General features: G+C 35.5%; 2 protein-coding genes and 1 long non-coding RNA gene across 18 annotated transcripts in view; 2 read left to right on the top strand and 1 right to left on the bottom strand.

The window, feature by feature from the left end:
- Nucleotides 1-18,932, top strand: part of LOC134291301 (uncharacterized) — a 598,232-nt gene extending 579,300 nt beyond the window's left edge. Inside the window, exon 2 of the long non-coding RNA XR_009999022.1 lies at nt 18,558-18,932. This is a non-coding gene — a long non-coding RNA (uncharacterized LOC134291301). The remainder of the gene's footprint in view (nt 1-18,557) is intronic.
- LOC109405842 (low-density lipoprotein receptor) overlaps nt 1-20,357 on the bottom strand; it is a 1,187,857-nt gene that overhangs the window by 782,259 nt on the left and 385,241 nt on the right. The window lies entirely within an intron of this gene.
- LOC134291300 (uncharacterized) lies at nt 4,973-10,624 on the top strand. Its single transcript, XM_062858864.1, has 2 exons — nt 4,973-5,561; nt 5,639-10,624. The coding sequence occupies exons 1-2, from the start codon at nt 5,418-5,420 to the stop codon at nt 6,149-6,151; spliced, it is 657 nt and encodes a 218-aa protein (XP_062714848.1). The 5' UTR covers nt 4,973-5,417; the 3' UTR covers nt 6,152-10,624.

The raw sequence follows: 20,357 nt of genomic DNA, 5'->3' as shown, positions 1-20,357 counted from the left end.
TTTAAGAAGTCTCTGGAAAAGTTCATAGAAGAATCTTTTGAGTATTTTTTGTATTAATTCTTGAAGAAATTCCAAGCAAAAGTTTCTGAAGTAATGAATAGTGTATCGGAAATTAACTCTAAACGTTCACAACAGCCTTAAAAAAATCTATTCGAAATAAACATAACCTTATTTTTGGAGCTACTGTATAAATTTTCTAAAAATAATCATTTAACTTGGAATTTTATCTCAAATATTTCAAATAGTATGTTTTTAAAATTTTATACATCTCCAAAAAAAGTGAATTGCGAAAACTGCAGGAAAATATTCAATTATTTGTCTAATTTTTGCGCAAATAGGGGAACTTACGTATTTTCGGCAGTTTTGTTCTCTTCGTCAAGGGTTTTTTTGAAACCTATTAAACTCAGAGTTGGTTTCAAATCCTTCCCAACCAAGCTGAGTTACAGGCCCAACATTCAGGCAATTCTGCCCCCATGATAAAGAGAACAAGCCTGCCGATAATACCCTTTGTCACCCTATATTCTCCTTCAGGATGTTCATGATATAGGAGAATATATTTTTGCATATTTTTTTTATAGAAGAATCGGAATAAAAAGACCAACCATGCTTCGAGATAGAGCACCTTCAGGAATTCCTGAAACTTGAACTTGTTCCTAGATGAATCATCTGAGTATTCACTTAAAAACTTCGGCAATTCCTGTTGGATTTTTCAGCAATCAGCTCGGGAATATCTTCAAAAATTGGTTTGGGAATCCCTTCGCCAATTACTCTGAAAATTCTCTAGGCAATTTCTTTGGTAATTCCGTAAGCAACTTCTTTCTGGATTCTTACAGTATTTGTTGGATTTTTTTTGCGATTTATTTGGAAGCTAGTCAGCTGTTGATTAAAAAATTCGCAATTTTTTTGGTTAAAAAGATGAAGATCAAGATCTAGATATTTTATTCCCTTGGGTTTTTTTTTTGAGAATTGTCAAAGCAGTTTCTTTGGATACTTCTTAAATAAACTCATGTAAGAAATACTTCGACAATGACTTTGTGAAATTCTTAAAAAAAAGTTCTTCCAGACTCTCTACAGCATATTTGATAGTTCCTTCTAAAGGTTTTTTTGGATTTCCTTTGACGACTCTTTCCGAAAACCCTTTAGTAATTATTTTGAGAATTTTTCTGAGAGCAACTTCTGGAAACTTCATTGCTAATGCTAGTTCAATGGGCAATTGTTTTGGCATTTCTTTCGGAAATTGATTTGACACATTTCAAGTTTATTTTTTGGCAATATCTTTGGATTTATCTTTGGCTGAATTTCTTCGGTAATTTCTTTGGAAATGCTTTCAGCAATTTCTATTAGAATTGATCCACCGTTTTTTTTTTGTTTGAAAACTTTATCTGTATTCTTTTGAAAGTTTGTTTGGCAACTCTTTTGAAAACATTATTTTTTTTCATTATCTTTATTAAAGAGACTTTCAGCCCGTGGCTGGTTCATCTCTTTTTGAAAACATTCTTGGAAGTTATTTTCGGAATTCATTTAGATCATTATTTTTTAGAACACTTGCGGCATTTCTTTTTAACAATGCTTTTGAAATTAACCATGCAACTCCTACGGGAAGTTTCTTATTATTTCTACTATTTATCTAGTTGTTTCGCCGGTATCCCTTTGGTAATTTATTCGGCAATATTTTTTTTCGAAAGACATATTTGACAGGTTCTTTTGAAGGTCAATAATCATTTCGTTCTTCAATTTCCTTAGGATATTTCTCTATATTTCCATCAATTCCTTTCGGAATTGCGTCTGCTATTACTTTGCAAATTCTATTGGATATTTGGAGAATTTTCAATGGAATGGCAGAAGCAAATCTCGAAGGAATAACCAAAGGGATACCCAAAAATTAAGGTAAATTGCCAATTGCCAGAGAAGGTACCAAAGTGTGTGCTGAAAAATTTTACAAAGCAATTTCCATAAACGTTTGCATTGAAATAGCTGAATTTTGCCGAATAAACGAAAGAACAATCATAGGATTTGTCATAAAACTAGACAAAGGACATGTCCATAAGAATTACTAAAGGACATGTCCAAAAAATTTCCAAGAAGTATCCAAAAGAGTTACTGAAGAAATTAAAAAAAAAAAAACAAAAAAGTTTCCAGAGGCATCTCCAAAAAAAACGAAAGAAAAAATTGCAAGAAATCCTAAAGGAATAGCCAGATTGATTCTCTAAAAGATTTCCAATAGAAGTTTCAAAGATATAGACGAAAAATTTCTCAAAGGATTTGACATAGAAAATCCTAAAACTTCGCCAGAAAATTTCACAATTAATTTCCGACGGAACAGCGAAATGAAATAAAAAACCAAATTGTCGTAGGAAATAATATAGAAATTGCATATAAATTTTGAATTAAATTTTATTATAATCGCCGAACGAATACTCAAAGGAGATATTGAACGAAATTGTAAAAATATTAACAAATAAAAAAATAGCAGAGATGATTGTCGCAGGAATACATGTACCGTTTACACTCAATCTCAATTGAAGGAGTTGCCAAAGAAACTTCTGAAGCAAATGATCACAACTACCGAATGATATCCTAAATATATTTTCCACAGAAATCTTGTAAAAAACTTGTTTGGTTCAAGAAATCCTTAAAAACAATGAAGTCCCACTGAATGACCAAAGCAATTTCGAAAGGAATTTCAAAAATAAATCCAAAGGAGTTGCCTGGATAAGGCCGTTGCAAATTTTTTTTTCACTTTTTGTCACACCACTCTTTGGCTGGTCGAGAAGGGAGATAAAAAAAATAAAGAATTAAATCCAAAAATTATTAAAAACTCATCGAATTTGTTAAAGATATTTTGGCAAACTCGCTATTTTGATAAATATTTTTTTATCTGCAAACCTCAAAATGCAAAATCCAGCCAAAAGCTTTCGAACGAGGGGGGAGAAACAAAAAGTTAAAATTAAATTTGTAGCAGTCTGTTTGCCAAAGAAATTTTCTAAGAAATTTCTGTAAAAGAATTGTGCAATATTTTTTTTTTGAAAACGAGAATCTTAGAGATTCATAAAGAAATTTCCAAATAAGTTCTAAAATAAAATGCAGAATACTATTTAGAAAGCGGTGCTGAATCAATTACTAAAAGAATTTCTAAAATTATTTCCAAAAAATGAAGATAAATATCAGATTTAGTGATTTTGGCATTTTTTTAAAAGTTTAGTACGGATAGCGAAGAAGTGTTGATGAGTTTCAAATTTGGCTTCCGGATCGTTAAAAATAAGCTCTGAGTAGGAAAACCTACATAGAATCCTGTACATTGAAATATTTCTTGAAATTTTGATTTCATTCGTTTCATGTCGTTTGTTGAAGTCTACGAATGTGAAACTGAATGTTCAATTTTAAATTCCTCCTAGAGTGTTTTGCAGGAAATCCTCAAATAGTACCACTAGAAATTGGAATTACTTGGATCCAGGATCCAAAAGATTCTCCCAGATTTTCTGTCTAAAAAACTCCTCTAGGATTATCTTCCGAAGCTACTATGGAAATTCTTTCGAGGTTGCTTTCTTAAATTCCTCCAAAAAAATTCTTCTGAGCTATGGGTATCTATCAGAAGTTCCTCCTGAGATTTTTCAAAGAGTTAGATATTCTTTCATAAAACTCTTCTAGTATTTCACATCGAAGATTGCAAAGACGAAATAACTCCATCCACTTCTAGGATTCCTCCAGGAAATAATCCAAGAGTTTCTTCTAGGATTCATCTAAGAGTTCCTTCTGAGATTCCTGCAGGAGTTTCTTCAGGGAATCAAGCAAAATATTTTTTGGTATTCTTACAAGTGTTCCTTTTGGAATTCGTTTTGGCATTCCTTCAAAAGCTTCTGTGGGACTCACTCCTAAATCGTGTTTAGAAAATCTCCAAAATTTCCATATGGGTATCCAACAAAATATCGTCTGGGAATCCTCTTGGAGTTCTTCCAGCAGGTTCTTCTGAAAGTCCTAGAGAAGTTCTTTCCAAAAATCCTCCATAAGTTCCCTAGAAAGTCCTCCTAGAATTTATTCTGGGTATATTCCAGCAGTTTCCTTAAAAAGTAACTTCTGAAAAGCATCCGAGTGTTTTTCTTTTTGAGAATCCTTCAGGAATTCTTTATGGGATTCTTCCTGAATTTCTTCTACAATTTCGTATGGGAATCTCTCATGAGCTTTTTTTCTAGGATTCTTCCAGAATCTTCTTCTGAGAAGTTATTTTTTTATTTTCCTGGCGATACTGAAATTCCGATTGTTCGAAGAAAAAAAAATGAAAAATGACGCGTGTTTGGGGCACTTGCGATGGGGATCTCGATCGCGTGGCATTGTTCGACGGAAAAAAAACGAAAAGTGATGCGTGTTTGGAGCAGGTGCACATTGTCCTTCCTCGTGAAGTGATAAAAATGGATGCGCACTTGGTAGCCATTCATTGGTTCTCTGTGCAACTTCGATTGTTCTGGTCAATCACGGAGTAGCAACTACGATGTGTACAGTTATCTTTGCTTTGATTTTCCTGGCAATACTGGAATTCCTTCTGGGAATTCTCTAGAAGTTCCTGGAGAATTCTTTGATTCGAATTCCTGAAGTGATCTTCAGAAGAAATTATTATAGAAGTCCCAGACTACCCTTTTGAAGTAATTTCTTATGAAATTCCCAGAAAAATCTCCAAAAGGAATATGGATGAATCGACAGAAGACATTCCGTGGGATTAAATTCCAGGAGAAATTCTCAGGCAGATTTCTTAGAGGAATTCCCAGCAGGAAATCTTGAAGTATTACCCAGTCTCTAAAGTGATCGACAAATGGAGTGAATCTTCTCAGTGGGTTTTAGAAGGATTCACACTATGTAGTGCATCATTTCATAACTAACGCATAAAATTCAGAGATGTACTAGTTGTTTTAGCTATAATTGAGCTGAGAGCGTCGTCTATTTATTGTACAGAAAAAAGAATGTAAGGTGTTGTTTTTTTTTTTTTTACTTTACATTGTGCTAAACAGTCGATAATGAATAAATAATTAATAGTTTAGCACTTAAGAGGGCTGTTGTTGGTGTAGCACCAAAAAAAACTGTACTATTACTATAGTTATTACATCACTTCCATCAGTAGAGAACTTTGTATTTGATCAGCAAAGTACTAGTAAACGATGCGAATAAATAGATAAACTTTGAGTGTTCACTTCGGTAGACGTAACAAACGTATCGTTATCGTTAGATGAAAACAAACAGACGATCGTATCGTATCGCAGAGCAACTCACAAAACATTGAAAACATTGAACTGATTTAAAAACATTTCTAATGCATGATGGTCAGATAGTGGTACGACAAAAATAGATTTAATTGGACAAAATTTGTTGAGGATAGTTAAGAAAGTAAACAAGCTGAAAATAATACCACATTTTCCGCTCCGTTAAGCATGAAAAGAAACATTTTGTGTTTTCTGACCTACCCCTTTCATAACAACAACCATTCCACGTTAGAGATGCAAGTTCACCTGCTGCTCATCATTATCAATCTGGTACAGTTCAGTCCCACGTCGGTTGCCGCCCGAAATAAACGAGTGAGTATCCCGCATTGACGTTTCGACTCACACACGATGCGCCTTCTCAAGGGTCTTTAAACATCTCCCGCCACTAGCCAATCATCGTGCACCGCGTCGACTGCATCGGTCAACCCTACCCCTACACCCGGTATGTCCGCTGCGGAATCCGAACCCAACGGAATCAATCCCAGCAGCTGATCGGGGAGCTGATTCTTGATGAACCGGTCCGAACCCTGATCGGGTCATTCCAAATCTACACCAAGCACCAATTTACGCAAACCCTGCTCTACGGAACCGAAATGAACATGTGTCACTACCTGGATCAGGATCGGCACTCCGGAGTGATGGAACGGAACATCGTGGCGGACATGGTGCTGGAAAAAACCAAAGTGGTTTTCCCGCAGCTGATTCACCCCTGTCCGTTCGAGGGCTTGCTGAATTTGACCGGGACGGAGGTTCGCCTTGATCTGGTACCGCCGTACGTCCTACCGGGGACGTACATTATAGAGGCACTAATGCGGGACGCTGCCAACCGGACGGTGGTCCACGCCCGGGTGGTGTTTTCTCTGATTGGGAAAAGTTTGCTCGGGCAGCTGAAGGAAAATTAGCATTTGTGTGGAAATACAACCTAATGAGATGAGGCACAAGTGGGATTTTTGTTTGGCTGAGTGAGGCGCTTGATTGTCTTCTCCATCGCCGTCGGAATGTTGCGAAACACGTGGTTGAACTTTTCCGGGTCAGTGTGCTGCCAGTGAGTCGAAATCTATTTTTAATGTTCTTTTCTGTGGGTAGCGCAAGTTGAAATTTGCATGACGGCGGGCTTTTTGCAAATTGATGTGTGGGTATGTACTTCCCGGGATTAAGCAACAGCTGCGTGAGTTTTGCAGAGCACCAAAAGCAAAAATATGTTTTTGCTTAGTTCTTTGAGTGTTGAACTTTAAAGGTGGCGTATTCCAATCTTTTTGATGCCCAAAAATGAGAAAAATAGTATGCGAAGGCGCATAATTAGTTACCGGAATTATTCTTAAGATTAAATTCCATGTGTTGCTTAACCTGCTGCCCTTGAACTACAACATGAATATGGCCTGCATTCAATGCTATCATGGTAAAATCAAAGCAGGTAACTCAAGGTTTCCAAATTTCACCACCCCTATACTGGTACGCCCCCGTAACTCGCGTGGTTGGTCACCACCGTCAGCATCACGCTAATGTTGAGTACAAAAAGCGAGTTTTTTAACGTGGTGAAAATACAACAGCGCGATCACTCAAGGGTTAACAATTAGTTCCGTAAAAATCAATACATTAAAATTTCGAGATAATTTGTAATTATCACGGAGAGGACATTCTTACTGGAATTCCTTTTAAGAGTTTGGCGAAAATTCTACTTAATGTTTCTTGAAAAAAGTGGATTTCCTATAATGATTTAAGCAGGATTTCACGTACAGATTCCTCTTAATATTCCTTCAGAATGCATCTATGTCCATTAATTTCTTTGGGAGCTCCTCCAGAGATTATTTCAGAAATTCCCCAGGAATTTTCCTTGGGACTTTTTCAGGAGTTTCTCAAGGAATTATTCAAAAAAAAAATCATGAAACTGGTTTACGGGTGTCCTCAGAAATGCCTTTCGAAATATCTGCTGGGATTCCCATCGAAAATTCCATCAAGAAAAATTTCTTGTAAGTTTGTGCTTGTATTCCTTTATGTTTTTCAAAATGTTTCCAAAATGTTTCCAAGAGCAAAATTTCTCAAAAAAAGGTAATTTTCTTCTCAAAAAAAGGTATTTTTTTCCAGGAAATTCTCCCGAAAATAATTCTCTAAATCCTCCAGTAACTTTTTTCAAAACGATGCAATTACAGGAGAACTGTTTGCACAGAGATTCGAAGGTTCTTTTAGAAAATCTTCTCAGGTTTTCCTTTTGAAAATCTGATTTTTTTCCGGGAACTTTCCAGAAATTATAGCTAGAATTTCTCCAGAGGTTCCTTCAGGTATAACTTCATGTATTCAGGCATTTATTTGGAAATTCCTTTAAAATTTCTTAAGAAATTTTACTGGACGTTTGTCTATGTGTTTCTTCAACCTTAAGGCATTGCTTTAAATATTCATAATCAGGATATTTTACATTTTTTTCAAAGATTCTCCTAACAATCGCTGCTGAACTTACTGTTTTTAAGTTTTTTTTTAAGAATACCTACAGAGCATTTTCCGGTTCCAGTTATTATTTTAAAGACATGGAATCTTGAAAAAAAAAACCTTTTTTATTTTCTTCAGTAGTTCTTATAAAAATCCTCCAGGATATCCCTTCAGAAATTGCATAAGATTTTTTTTTAGATTTTAAAGAGGTATCTCCAGAAGTTCTTAGAAGGAGTACAGCAGAAAATCCTTCAGGGATTCTTCAGTAATATATGTATAAGGGGTTTCTTCAAAAAATCTCACTGATACTTTTGTCTGCAATTTCCACAGGCATTTTTGAAGAGACCCCTTAAGAATTTTCGTCGCGGATTATATAGGAATCCCCCCAGAAATTTCTCTAGTATTTTTGCTTGGAATTATGATGTTTCAGTGTTCCTCCAGAAGTCTCTCAAGATTTTTTTAAAGAAGGTATCCTAAGGTATTCTCCAAAATATCCTAAGCATTTATGCAGGAATTTTTCAAGAGATAAATAGGGTCTGGGGCCATTTGGGCAGGAGCACCTATTTTGGGCACTTGCTGCTATAACTCAGTCAATTTCACATGGCTAGATACAGTGCGTAACTGATCGTGTCTCAAAAATCAAGTCATTCAGTTCGAAATTGACTAAATTATAGCATGTGCCCGAAATAGATGCTCCTGCCCAAATGGTCCTAGACCCTACAGCAATTGCTGCAGAAATTGTTGTTCAAGAATTTCTCAAAAAAAATACAAAATTTCTTCCCGAAAGTTCCAGAAGTACCTCGAGGAGATTTTTTTAAGATTTATTGAAACAATCCTCCAGAAATTTCTTAGAAATTCCCTCAGCGATTTCTTAATTGTTTCTTCAGTAACATTTGTACAATTCCTGAAAGAATTTCTAAAAAATCCGAGAAAGACTATCTCAACAAATTCTGTATGAATCTCTAAGGACATTCCTGATTACCGATGGGACTGCAAGAGCAACTTCTAAAAATTTTTTTTAGAAATTTCTGCAAGAATCACTGAAGGAATTGCTCAAAGAATTTACGAAAACACCCTGGTAAGAATTTTCAAAGCAATCCCTGAAGGATTTGGAATTAAATTTTTGTAAATTATTGATGATGATGATGATGATGATTGTGTACCCACCATCAGCGCAAGGATTACCTATGGCTGCAGAGTCATACCGGAACGGAATGATCTACCTGATGGTTTGTTGTAGCAGGGTAAGCTAAATTCACTGGAGACCTTCGGAAAACAACATGATAGTTGTTATCTCGTGACAAAGTCTGGCCACCCCACGAACATTTGCCCGGAAACCAGTTCATTTAACTTCCTTATTCTACCCCTCCGAAATCCCCATATATGTCATGTTCAAATATAAAAAGTAATAATAAGGAACGAACTCACCGGGTAATCCTGACCAGCTAGTTTTCTATGTTTGGCTTTGGGCTCAGCATGCAAACGGTCCAACCATATTAAATGTGCACTCGTTCACACCACTCGCTGATTCTTCGATCGTCCATTGAAGAATCCGAAAAAAATACATAAGCGAGAATACCCGACGCACTGAAAAACAATCTCTTGGATACTAGCATTTCCGAACTCGGAATAACGACGAACACGAGCACCACGATGCGGGCAATGTGGTCTCTTGCCACCGAGCCATCGTCGATCGTTTACACAAAGTGCGAACAAAAAACACAAAGAAAAATACGAAAACGCGGGAACGACGAAATGCGGCATGTTTCAGCCTCCGCGCTCTGCTTGTCACTGATTAAATTTTTGTAAATTATTTTGAAAAAAAAAAAAATCCATTGAAGAACTTTTTAAGAAATCTCTAAAATCTTAATGATGAAATTTCTAAAGGAAACTTTGAATGAATTTCAGAGAAATTTTTCAGAAGAACCCTTGTATAAATCTTAGAAAGCAATTTTGACTGAATCTCTGCAAGTATATCAGAACACATACCAGGGAAATTCTTGAAGGAACCCTAGGAGGAATTCCTTTTGAATTTTCTGAAGAAACTTCCCGGGAAACCCTTGGTGAAGTTCCTAGTAAAAAATTGCAAGGGATTCCTTGAGATTTTTTTGTTTTTTTTTTCGTAAATTTTAACTACAGTTGATTTTTAACCCGGGAGCGATCGCATCGTGTACTGATTACACGCACCATGAAAAATGCACGCTTGTGGTACACAGCGTGAGCGCGGCACCGCTGCTGGTAGTCAAAGACGCGACTGCTCGAGGGCTAACATCCTAGACAAATCCTTGAATATGGAAATCCTGGAGGATTTTCCGAAAGTATTCTTGAAGAAATCTGTGGGCGAATTCCTGAAAAAAAAATCCTGTAGGAATACCTGGTGAAGCGCATAGATAAACGTCTGCAAAGTTCCCAAAACATGTTTGAGATATTTATAAAATAATTTCCAAAGAAATTCCTTAGAAATGTTTAAAAGAAATGTCTCTAAGTATCCGTGGAGAAATTATTGGAGTTATCCTCAGAGGAAATTCCGGATGTTAAGGAAATCTCGAAGAAATCTTTCTTGAGGGATATTGTAAAAAGATTTTTTAAAGGAATCCCTGTGGCAGTTTCTTAAAAATCCATGTGAGAATTTCTGGCAAAATTTCTGCGGAAATTACTGAGTAAATCCTTGGTACTGAAATATTCTCGAGAAATATTTATATAGGATTCCTGGGAAAGAATATCTAAAGAAAACCTTGGAGGAATTACTAAAAGTATTTCTAAAAGATTTGACAGGAAAATTCCTTTAATAATTCCCGAAGAAATCTCTACTAGTAAGCCTGTGGAAATCTCTAAAGGAATCCTTCAAACAACATTTGAAAAAAATCAGGAGTAATTCGAGGAATATATCTGAAAAAAAACATAGGAAGATTTTCTAAATCAATTCCTGAAGAACCTCTTTGAGGAAACCCTGGTGAAATTTCCAAAATAATCTCTTCAAATATTTATTAAATAATTCATGGAAAACTCTTACAATATTTTTGAACGATTTTCTTAAGAAATTCATTGACTTACACATTTCTGAAATAATCGCCGAGAAATATTTTGAGAAGCAAATAAATAAACCTCTGTAAATATTAATAAATCTTTTTAGAAATTTTGAAGGGAATTCCTGTAAAAATTTCTATTGAATATTTCTGAATAATATTCTTAATATTTTTTTTTGAAAAATTGGGAAAAAATCTTATTAGTAGGAGTTTCTAATAAAATACACCAAAACCTCCATTTAGGTAATGAGTCGGGACTGCCTAAATAGAATTTTTACCTAAATGGATTCAGTTTATGACCTAAATGGAGTACAAGGTTGCAAAAAAGTTCAAAAAGGAAGTGTTACTAGGAGATTTAAAGGAGGTCATGCGGAGTTTCAGATGGCTTACAAGGAGTTTCAGGAAAGGGTGGGTTTCAGGAGGGAAGGGGCGTCAGGGGCGTTTTCAGGGGGTATGGAGGGTCTTAGATCAGAATTGTCATTCAAATGACAAGCTGGGCACGAAACACTGAAAACTCTGCAAAATTCCGCCAGAATGAAAAAAATATTGAATGTCGGGTCAATTTTTATCGTATGTTGGGCCATTGTTGGACCAACATCGAACAACTGTTGGGTCTATGTTGGGTTTGGTGGCCAAAATAAAAACAGGTGAATGATAGGTTGATGTCGGGTTTGACGTCATCAATGCTGGAGCTGATATCAATTGAATGATGGAAAGATGGTTGCTTATCTCAATTTCAGCTGGAAATGACGCTGGATACTGACACTTTTCAACACTGCATGGATGGGGGGGGGGGTGTTTAGGAGGGTTTCAACATTGCACTCCCCTCCCCCCTCCCATGCCCCCTTAACACCACTCACTACTTCTTTCCCGTAAACCAACCTTATACCTAATCCTAAGTACTCCAAATGATCTGTACACAATCAAATTGCATTTAGGTTACGTTACCTCAATGGAGGGACCTAAATAGATTTTACCTAAATGGATCCTACCTAAATGGAGGTGTACATAGAAAAAATAATGGGAGAAATTCCTAAAGTAATCGCTATATGAGTTTCTGCAGGAATTCCAGGAAGAATTCCTACAGGGACAACTTGAAAAAAAAATCATGGAGATATTCTATTGTAAACTTCGAATGGAGAAATTTCGGAAGGTCTTTCTAGTGGAGGGTATGCAGGAACCGTTGGAGAGATTTATAACATACTAGCTGTCCCGGCAAACTTTGTCTTGCCGTCTTGTGGTGGTTTGACAACTGTTGAGCTCAAAATAGCACCGCACTCTAGATTGACTTCATTTCGGTCGTGTTGATTTCCTTCCCAGCTCATAGAAAATCTGTTCTTTTTCAATTTTGTTACTTTTCTAGTTGATTTTCGTAACGTTTTATTACATATGAACACAGCCACCACGAATACGAATCGAACCGTGCAAGAGTCATGCTGATCAGTTCAGCCGTTCGTGACTTTTGTTGCCTCAAAGGGCCTTCAAACTCATTTTTATATATATAGACTAGCTGTCCCGGCAAACTTTGTCTTGCCGTCTTGTGGTGGTTTGACAACTGTTGAGCTCAAAATGGCACCGCACTCTAGATTGGTTTCATTTCGATCGTATTGATTTCCTTCCCAGCTCATGAATAATCAGTACTTTATCAATTTTCTTACCTTTCTAGTTGATTTTTGTAACTTTTTATACATATAAACACAGCCAACACGAATACGAATCGAAACGTGTAAGGGTCATACTGATCGGTTCAGCCGTTCGTGAGTTTTGTTGCCTCAAAGGGACATCAAACTCATTTTTATATATATAGATAACATATTAGTAAGAACAAAAAAATCGAAGAATCCCTAAATGAATCTCTGAGGAAAATAAATCAATCAACCTTGGAAAAACTTATAAAGGGATCCTAAGAAATACTTCTAAAGAAACCTATAGAAGGTTAAGAGCAATTTCTGAAGGAATTCCCGGAAAAACTATTAGGAAAAAATTGGAAGAATTTTTGAACAAAACCCTGAAGCATTTTGCTAGGGAAGATTTTCTTAGTGAGTTCTTAGAAAAAAAAGTCTGAAGGATGCTTTTCTAAATGAATCTCTGGAAGAAGGGAAAGAAATCGATGTAAGATTTTCTAATAGAATACATGGGGAAATGTCTGGATAAATCGTCATACTTCTTGCTCATGAAATTCCTGGAAAGCTTCCTGAAAGCCTCTTTTATGAAATTTCCGAAAAAAAAACCTTATAGTATTGTCTTTTGGGATCCATGTGCAAATCTATAAAAAAATCTCTAAAAGTTTCCAATATTTGTGAAAATTTTTGGAACCATTTCTGCATGCATATGGAGGAGTTTCTAAAACAACAACTTAACCATTTTCGAATTATTTCTTGCAGAACTTTCTGAAATACTCCGTATACTGACTAAAATATTGCCAAAATTCTGTTGAGGAATTTCCAAAGCTACATATTTTGACAAAAATGTAAAAAAAATAGTCTGTCACCAAGGAAAAGAAGAAAACTTGATTATTTCTAGACATTTTATTATTATTGCTTTTACTGCAGCAAGGCCACTTAGATTTTGATACCATAACTAGTTTTATTTTCTGATTGTTATCAATAACTTACTTATTTCAAAGTAGTTAAGGTACACCGGGGCAAGTTGAAACGGGTGGGGCAAGATGAAACAGCGGGTTAACATGCTGTTTTCTAATGTTGATAAACAGTTTGATCGCCTAAACACACAGTTTTTGATTCAAACAATCTTTCAATGAAGTATGAATTTCCAAATTGTATTGAAATATATTTCAAAACTTCGTGTTTCATCTTGCCCCACCCGTTTCAACTTGCCCCGGTGTACCTTATTGAAATATTTTGAAAATTCGCTGTTATTAAGTTGTTATTGAAACTAACAAAACGTGTTATTTAACTGGTCTTCCAGGAACATTTTTTTGTGTTGTTTTTTGTTATTTTGCCGCTTATGACAGACAAGTTTATAACATGACATGTTATGTTAATAACATGGAAATAACTCTTTCTGCTACTCAGTTATTTTGCCGAAATAACATATTTTATTATGCTGTTGTAATTCCCTTCTGCTCGGGCATCAGAAAGAATTATTAGAATTCAAGAAATACCTAACCAAATATTCGAAAAAATCCGTGGAGAATTTTTTGCAGAAAATCATCGAGGAATTTCTTAAGCGATCAATGCGGGATTTTTTAAAATATATTTTTTGTGAAAAATCTGTATGAATCTTTAGTTGAATTTTTGAAGGAGTCCCTGGAGAAAATTTCAGAATAAATTCTTCGTGAATATACAGGGGATAGACAAAATGATCGGGACAGCAAAATTTTCACTTTAAAAAAAATGTTCAACTAGCTGTAACTTTTCGAAAAGTGCATCAAATATTCTCAAATTTTTACTGTGAGTTCATCAACTAGTTGTGCATCAGTGGTCCAAATTTGGAAAAGCTCGGGCCATTTTCCATGAAGTTATTAAGGTTCTTGGAAAAGGTAAAATTATCCGATAGCCAACTTTGAGCTGTTATATCTCCGGATTCAATGAACCGAATGCAATGAAATTTTGACCATTTATGACTTATATAATGAGCTATGAAAAACCGCTGACTTAACTTAAAATTCTTTACACGGAAGAAAATTATGACGATTAGATTATTTTTCTAATAAAACATAAATTTATCCAAAACTTCAACATCGTTTTAAAATTCAAGATGCAAATTTAGTTCATTTAATTTCCCTCTAATTGACTTATATATAAATGTGTTTTGAAGGAAAGTAACACCGTAGCCGCCAACAAATTGAAAAAAAAATAATTCAATTTCCTAAAAAATCGAGAAAAAATAAAATCGCTATAACTTTTTCTCTTGTTAAAAATTTCAAGTTAAGTCAAATATTTTCCAGCGTTCATTATATAAGTCATGAATGGTCAAAGTTTCATTGCAATCGGTTCATTAAATCCGGAGATATGAAAGCTGAAAGTGTGCATTCGGATAATTTTACCTTTTTCAAGAGTTTTTATAACTTCGTGGAAAATGGCCCGATCTTTCTCAAATTTGGACCACTGATACACAACTAGTTGATGAACTTACAATAAAATTTTGAGAATATTTGATGCACTTTTCGAAAAGTTGCAGCTTGTTGAACTTTTTTTTTAAGTGACAATTTTGCCTGTCCCGATCATTTTGTCTATCACCTGTATGTTGAATTTTACTGGCATTGATCAGATTTACTGGAACGTCTGAAACATAATTACAAGTTTTCAGCATGAGTCATCGGAAAGTTTATCGTAAGAATCCGCGAAAGAATTCCTGGAGGAATATTTCGAGAAATCTTCAGAGATTGCCGAAATAAATTCTGAAAGAAATTTTGGAAGTTTTGCTAAGAAAAAACCGGAAGAATTTCAGAAGGAACTTCTAAATGATTTTCCAAATTCATCCCTGGAATAGTTTCACAATGAATATGTAAAATAATTTCTTAAGGAATTCATCGGGGGATTTTTAAAGCAAAAAAGTCAGGTTTTCTAAAAAAATATGTTTGTGATTTGTGGAGAAACTTTAAGAATATTTTATAGAAAACCAACGGAAAAATAATATTTTAGAATATTTGAAGGACTTTCAAAAGGAATAGAAAAATTTTTTGAGAAATATTTTGGGGAAAATTGAAAAGCATTATTGGAAGAACTGCTCAAAGACATTCTTTACCTTGTAGGTAAAGCCCCTCACAAAAAGTTTTTGCAATTTTATTGTATTTAGGAGAGCTGATGAACAATTTTTCATATTTACTCGCACCTTACATATACACTGCGAGAAATAAGTATAAAGACAGAGGCGTTTTCCATACATATATTCATGTTTTGGGACCATATTCTCCTTTTCTAGCGATTCGATTATTATGGAATTTTGGCTGCAACCTTAAAATAACTAGAATTTTGGCAAGTATAAGAAATCATCATCTCTGTAAACGTTTACATCGACTTTTCAGACTCAAATAAGTATAAAGGCACTTTTTGTATGGAAATACTTATTTGCATCTGAAAAGACGATGTAAACGTTTACATGGATGATGATTTATAATACTTACCAAATTCTAGTTATTTTAAGGTTGCAGCCGAAACTCCATAACAATCGCATCGCTAGAAACAGAGATTTTAATCCCTTAAACATGAATATTTTGTATGGAAATTGGTTCTGTCTTTATACTTATTTCTCGTAGTATATAACCCCGTAAGTAGTGTATTTCTACGATAGTTCTTTTTGGGGATTTACCCAGGAATTTCTAGAATATTCTCAGAAGGAATCTCTGGAAGATTCCCAGATAAAGCTCCAGGATAAAGGAACTCAGAAGCAACTTTTGAATGAACTTAATTAGGAACCCCAGAAGAATAACAAACACCAGGAAGATTCCTAGAAGCAACCCAAGAAGAAACTCTAGCAGAGTTCCTAGAAGTAACTCCTGGAGAATTTCCTGAAGGAAGTCATAGAAGATTTTCAGAAGGAACTCCAGTGATGCCTATGAAAGGAATTTCAGGAGAATTTTAAGAAAAAAAAACTTTTGAAGATACCAGAAGAAGCTCCTGGGAGATTCCAAGTAGATACTTCTAGAGGATTCCTTAAAATAAATCCAGCAGGTATTATTGATTTTAAGAAGAAACTTCTTGAAAATGTTCAAAAGGAAAGTTCTGTTGAATTTCCGTAACAACTTCCAAAAATAAGAAGATTTCTAGAAACTCCTTCTCAGGACAAATTCCTGGAAAATTCCCAGAAGGAACTATTGGAAGAAATCAACCTGGAAATTCTGGGAAAGATTTAGCAACTTTTGGAAAATATATCAAATAAAACAGCCTCTGATTCTTTACATGTAGGCTCATTCCTACTTCTAAAATCGTTTATTCTCATTCAACTCAACTGACGGCTCGCAACTCAAAATCCGTGTTCCATGCCACAATAGTCTGGTTGCGCTTGTTGTAATAGCGCACTTCGGTCCTGTAAGCCCCGGGCAGCGTATACGGCAGCACCATATTCGAGTCCATCGAAATCCCGGTGGCATTGAACACCCCCTCAAACGGACACGGCTTCAATATCTGCGGAAAGTTCTTGCGCGCCACATCGACAATCACTTCGGCCACTTTGTTGGTCCCGGCTTCGGCATCCGCCATCACTTTGCACACATCAACCGTAGTCCCGTATAGCGCCGACCGGGTCCTCTGGTGCTGCATGTACACCGTAAACGTCAAAAATACCCTTCTCTGGGGCTCGGAAATTTCAATCGCCATGCTGATCTCCTGGGGCCGGTCCCGGTACGAGTTGACCTTGCACTCCAGCAACTTGGACACCGGGTACGGTTGGCCCGGACATTCGTGCTTTTTGATCCACACCGGGAATTGGCGCCGGGTTTCGGCCAACAGCCGAGCCACCCAACCGAGCGAGCAGAAACAGACCCAAAATGCGAACCTCATTATGCTGATGCTGCGACGACGACTGTACTATAGGTCGAACTAATCACCTCGGGCGGTAATCACCGAATGCGCCGCGCGCCGTCCAATTGCGAACTCATTATTTGACTGCGGAATGACGGGCCCCCCTTTGCCGGGATAATTATCGCAGAATTTGGGACAGAATCACCGATCGGTTATCGCGCACGCAGGGGTGTTCAACTGGGGATTTTCTGATTCTAGCTATGGATTATGACAATCGGATGTGACTGAGTGTTGGGGACATCTGTTATAGTCTATTATGAAATCATGCTAATGAGGTACTGAGGCTGTCGCAGTCTGCTCACCTTCCTCCACCTCCACCAGTGACCGAATCGTTTGAAGTGCTTGTTGAGCAACACCCTCATTACGTATTGTTACATCGAAAAATGGGTAATGGACACCGTCCTTCGCATCAGTTATTTGGCCCGGCCACCTTCCGACCCGGTCCAATCCCTCAATCGATGATGATTGGATGCTGGATAGAACAAAGACCAAACAGCTCTTTAGGCACGGGTGGGCGCTAGATTTTTCCCGAGAATAATTAACCATTCGAGCCCCCTGAGCATTTCAGTTGGATGAATCTGCGTGCATCCTCGGGACAGAACAATCTTTTGTAGTTTTCATGGTAGATCTACACATACCAAATTGATGGATAAAAATGCATTGAATATCATGTTCTTAATCTAATATAGTCGGATCGGAACTCCTATTACGTGGTGCCATCCTTTCTTCTTCCACAGAAATGCCTCAGTTTTCTTACCATTGATTTAATAAAGGTGGCTCAAAATAAACTAATCAACATTTTAACGCGTATTTGTTTGGAAGTACAGTATGACCCATAAAAAATGCGATATTCCATTTTTTGCGGTATTTTATGATTTTTAATGAAATAATCCTAATAAATTAAACTTTTTTGGATTAGGATACAATAAGAAGGTCATTGTCATACAGGATCTCTAAAATTTTTGTCAAAATATTTATTGGTTACGTATATGGTATTAATTGTTAACAATTTCTAAATAAAATCAAGTTTTCCTCTAATTTTCAGAGCAAAATGAACTAAGTTAAAAACTTTTAAACACATGGAAAGGTGCTACATATTAAAAACCGTATTTAAGATAAATTTATAAAAAACTTAACACTATTTGAACATTTTTCAAAACATTTTTTTTGTCGATGAAGGCTTATTAACCCACCTTTATGATAGGTACAAAAACTAAGTACTTAAAAACAATTTCATGCTTAAAACATAATATTTTCTAAAAATTATCATTTGTCAAATAATTCAATTTTCAGAAAATGTCTCTTAATTTATAAGTTAATATTTTTCTCGTTCTTGTCTGATGAACCAACGAACTCCTGAAGACTTTATCCAGCCGATTGTGCGATATTTGCCAGAAAACCATTCGCCAGAATGCCATTGGCCAGAAAGACATTTGCCAGAAAATACCATTTCCCAGAAAACCGTTTGCCAGAAAGAACCATTTCCCAGAAAACCATTTGCCAGAATGTACCATTCCCCAGAAAGTACCATTTCCCAGAAATTTTCCATAGTTCTCAATCCAGAAGTGTTCCCAATCTAATGATAATTTAAAAAATTCTTATTGAAAAATAAATCGTGTTTTTTATTTGTTTGGGATCGATTAGCCCACAATAACAATTGTAAAAATGTAAAATTTTTTTTTTTTTCAAATTTATTATATGCGAAAGTTAAATAAATTACCGGAACTGATGTAAGAGCAAACAAGAAATGATTTTAGAGTAACTTTTAAAGAAAAGCCTATAGTTTGAAGAAGGGCAAATCACTGTGAAACAAAAAAATGATGTGAACTTAAACCTTTCAAACTTCACACTACATTAAATCATCGATGTTATTCAAATATTTCATTGCGCACAACAGCTTATTTTTTCAATTAGAACATTTCCACAAATTTGTCTTGTGGACAAGTTGATCGTGATGTGGATCCAATTGATCAAATTTTATTTTGGCGGAATTTGAGCAGTACTCATTAAAGATTTTCCTTTCTTCAACACATAGAATGTTCTTCCCAGCTTTTACTGATATGAATTTTTTGGTTTTACTTATATTTTTCAAAAATTCCCTGCTCTCAATTGAAAGTAATTTTTTAAGCTTATTTTTGACAATAACAATAACATTAAAGAGATCATGTTTGTGCCAAACAGCAAAATTACCCGGAATTGTTGATCACAGACTTAAATCAACCGAATACCATAAACAAAAACCTATTGGAAGCAACGAGTAAAATACACAGAAATAATAACTCAAGTGACGGTTTTACCTATACCATTAGCCTGACTGTCACTGCCCGAATATCACTTGATCAAATGCTATAAAAAGCTTATTCTTGAGGAAATTAATTCTAATAATTCCAGCAGAGTTTTTTCCTTCTTTTAATCATCTGCTGTTCTTTCTGGATGAACTTCTTAGTTTATTTGCGCCATTTCCAACCAATATATTCCCTTATCACGGTAATTGTAACATGTGAGCTTAACATATTTGGGCTTTGGTATTATGGCTAATGGCGCTTCGGTTACTGTTGTAGAATCTTAATATCAATGGTGTTAGGGCATTCGACTGAAGGCCATTGGGTCGAATGTCATTTGGTCAAAAAGTGCCGAATGGCCATATTTTTTTTCGTTTTCTCCGTTTATGCTGTTAAAATAACTGTTGAAGTTGGAGCTACTGTATTTTTACCATAAATCTTTCCTTTTTTTAAATATAGGAACAATAAACGGGTTTAAGATCTGTTTTTTTTTTCAATAATTAAACTGTTAGTCCCGCAATACCAATATTGCTTTATGGTTCTAACATAATCAACAATTTATGCCAAAAACTAGTCTTACAATGAAACTAGAAAGAACAGCCTGTGTTTAGAAGAAGGAAAAATTCACTATTTGAACTTGCCAAGTAACCACGGTGCTGAAGCCTTATTGCATGCAGATATACGGTGTATTTAGAACAATCATTACTTTACATGAACATTTAAGGTTGATTTAAAGTGGAAATGGCAATTATGCGACTGAACTAAGATTATAACAGTGTTATATTAATTTGATTCTATAATTGACCATATCCACTTCAAATTAACCTTAAGGTTGCTTGTAAAGTAATGATTGCTCTAAATACATCGTATATCTGCACGCAAAAAGGCCAT

Source organism: Aedes albopictus, chromosome 3 (genome assembly GCF_035046485.1).
Source record: "Aedes albopictus strain Foshan chromosome 3, AalbF5, whole genome shotgun sequence".
Classification (NCBI taxonomy): Eukaryota; Metazoa; Arthropoda; class Insecta; order Diptera; family Culicidae; genus Aedes; species Aedes albopictus.
Note: the sequence above shows the minus strand (reverse complement) of the source record. Positions and strands in the feature narration are given on the sequence as shown.

What these genes read in the sequence shown, in the direction of transcription:
- LOC134291300 (XM_062858864.1), top strand. Translation starts at nt 5,418, where the DNA reads ATGAAAAGAAACATTTTGTGTTTTCTGACCTACCCCTTTCATAACAAC. An exon ending in TTGCCGCCCGAAATAAACGA is followed by an intron (nt 5,562 to 5,638) that starts GTGAGTATCCCG and finishes TCCCGCCACTAG; the next exon opens with CCAATCATCGTGCACCGCGT.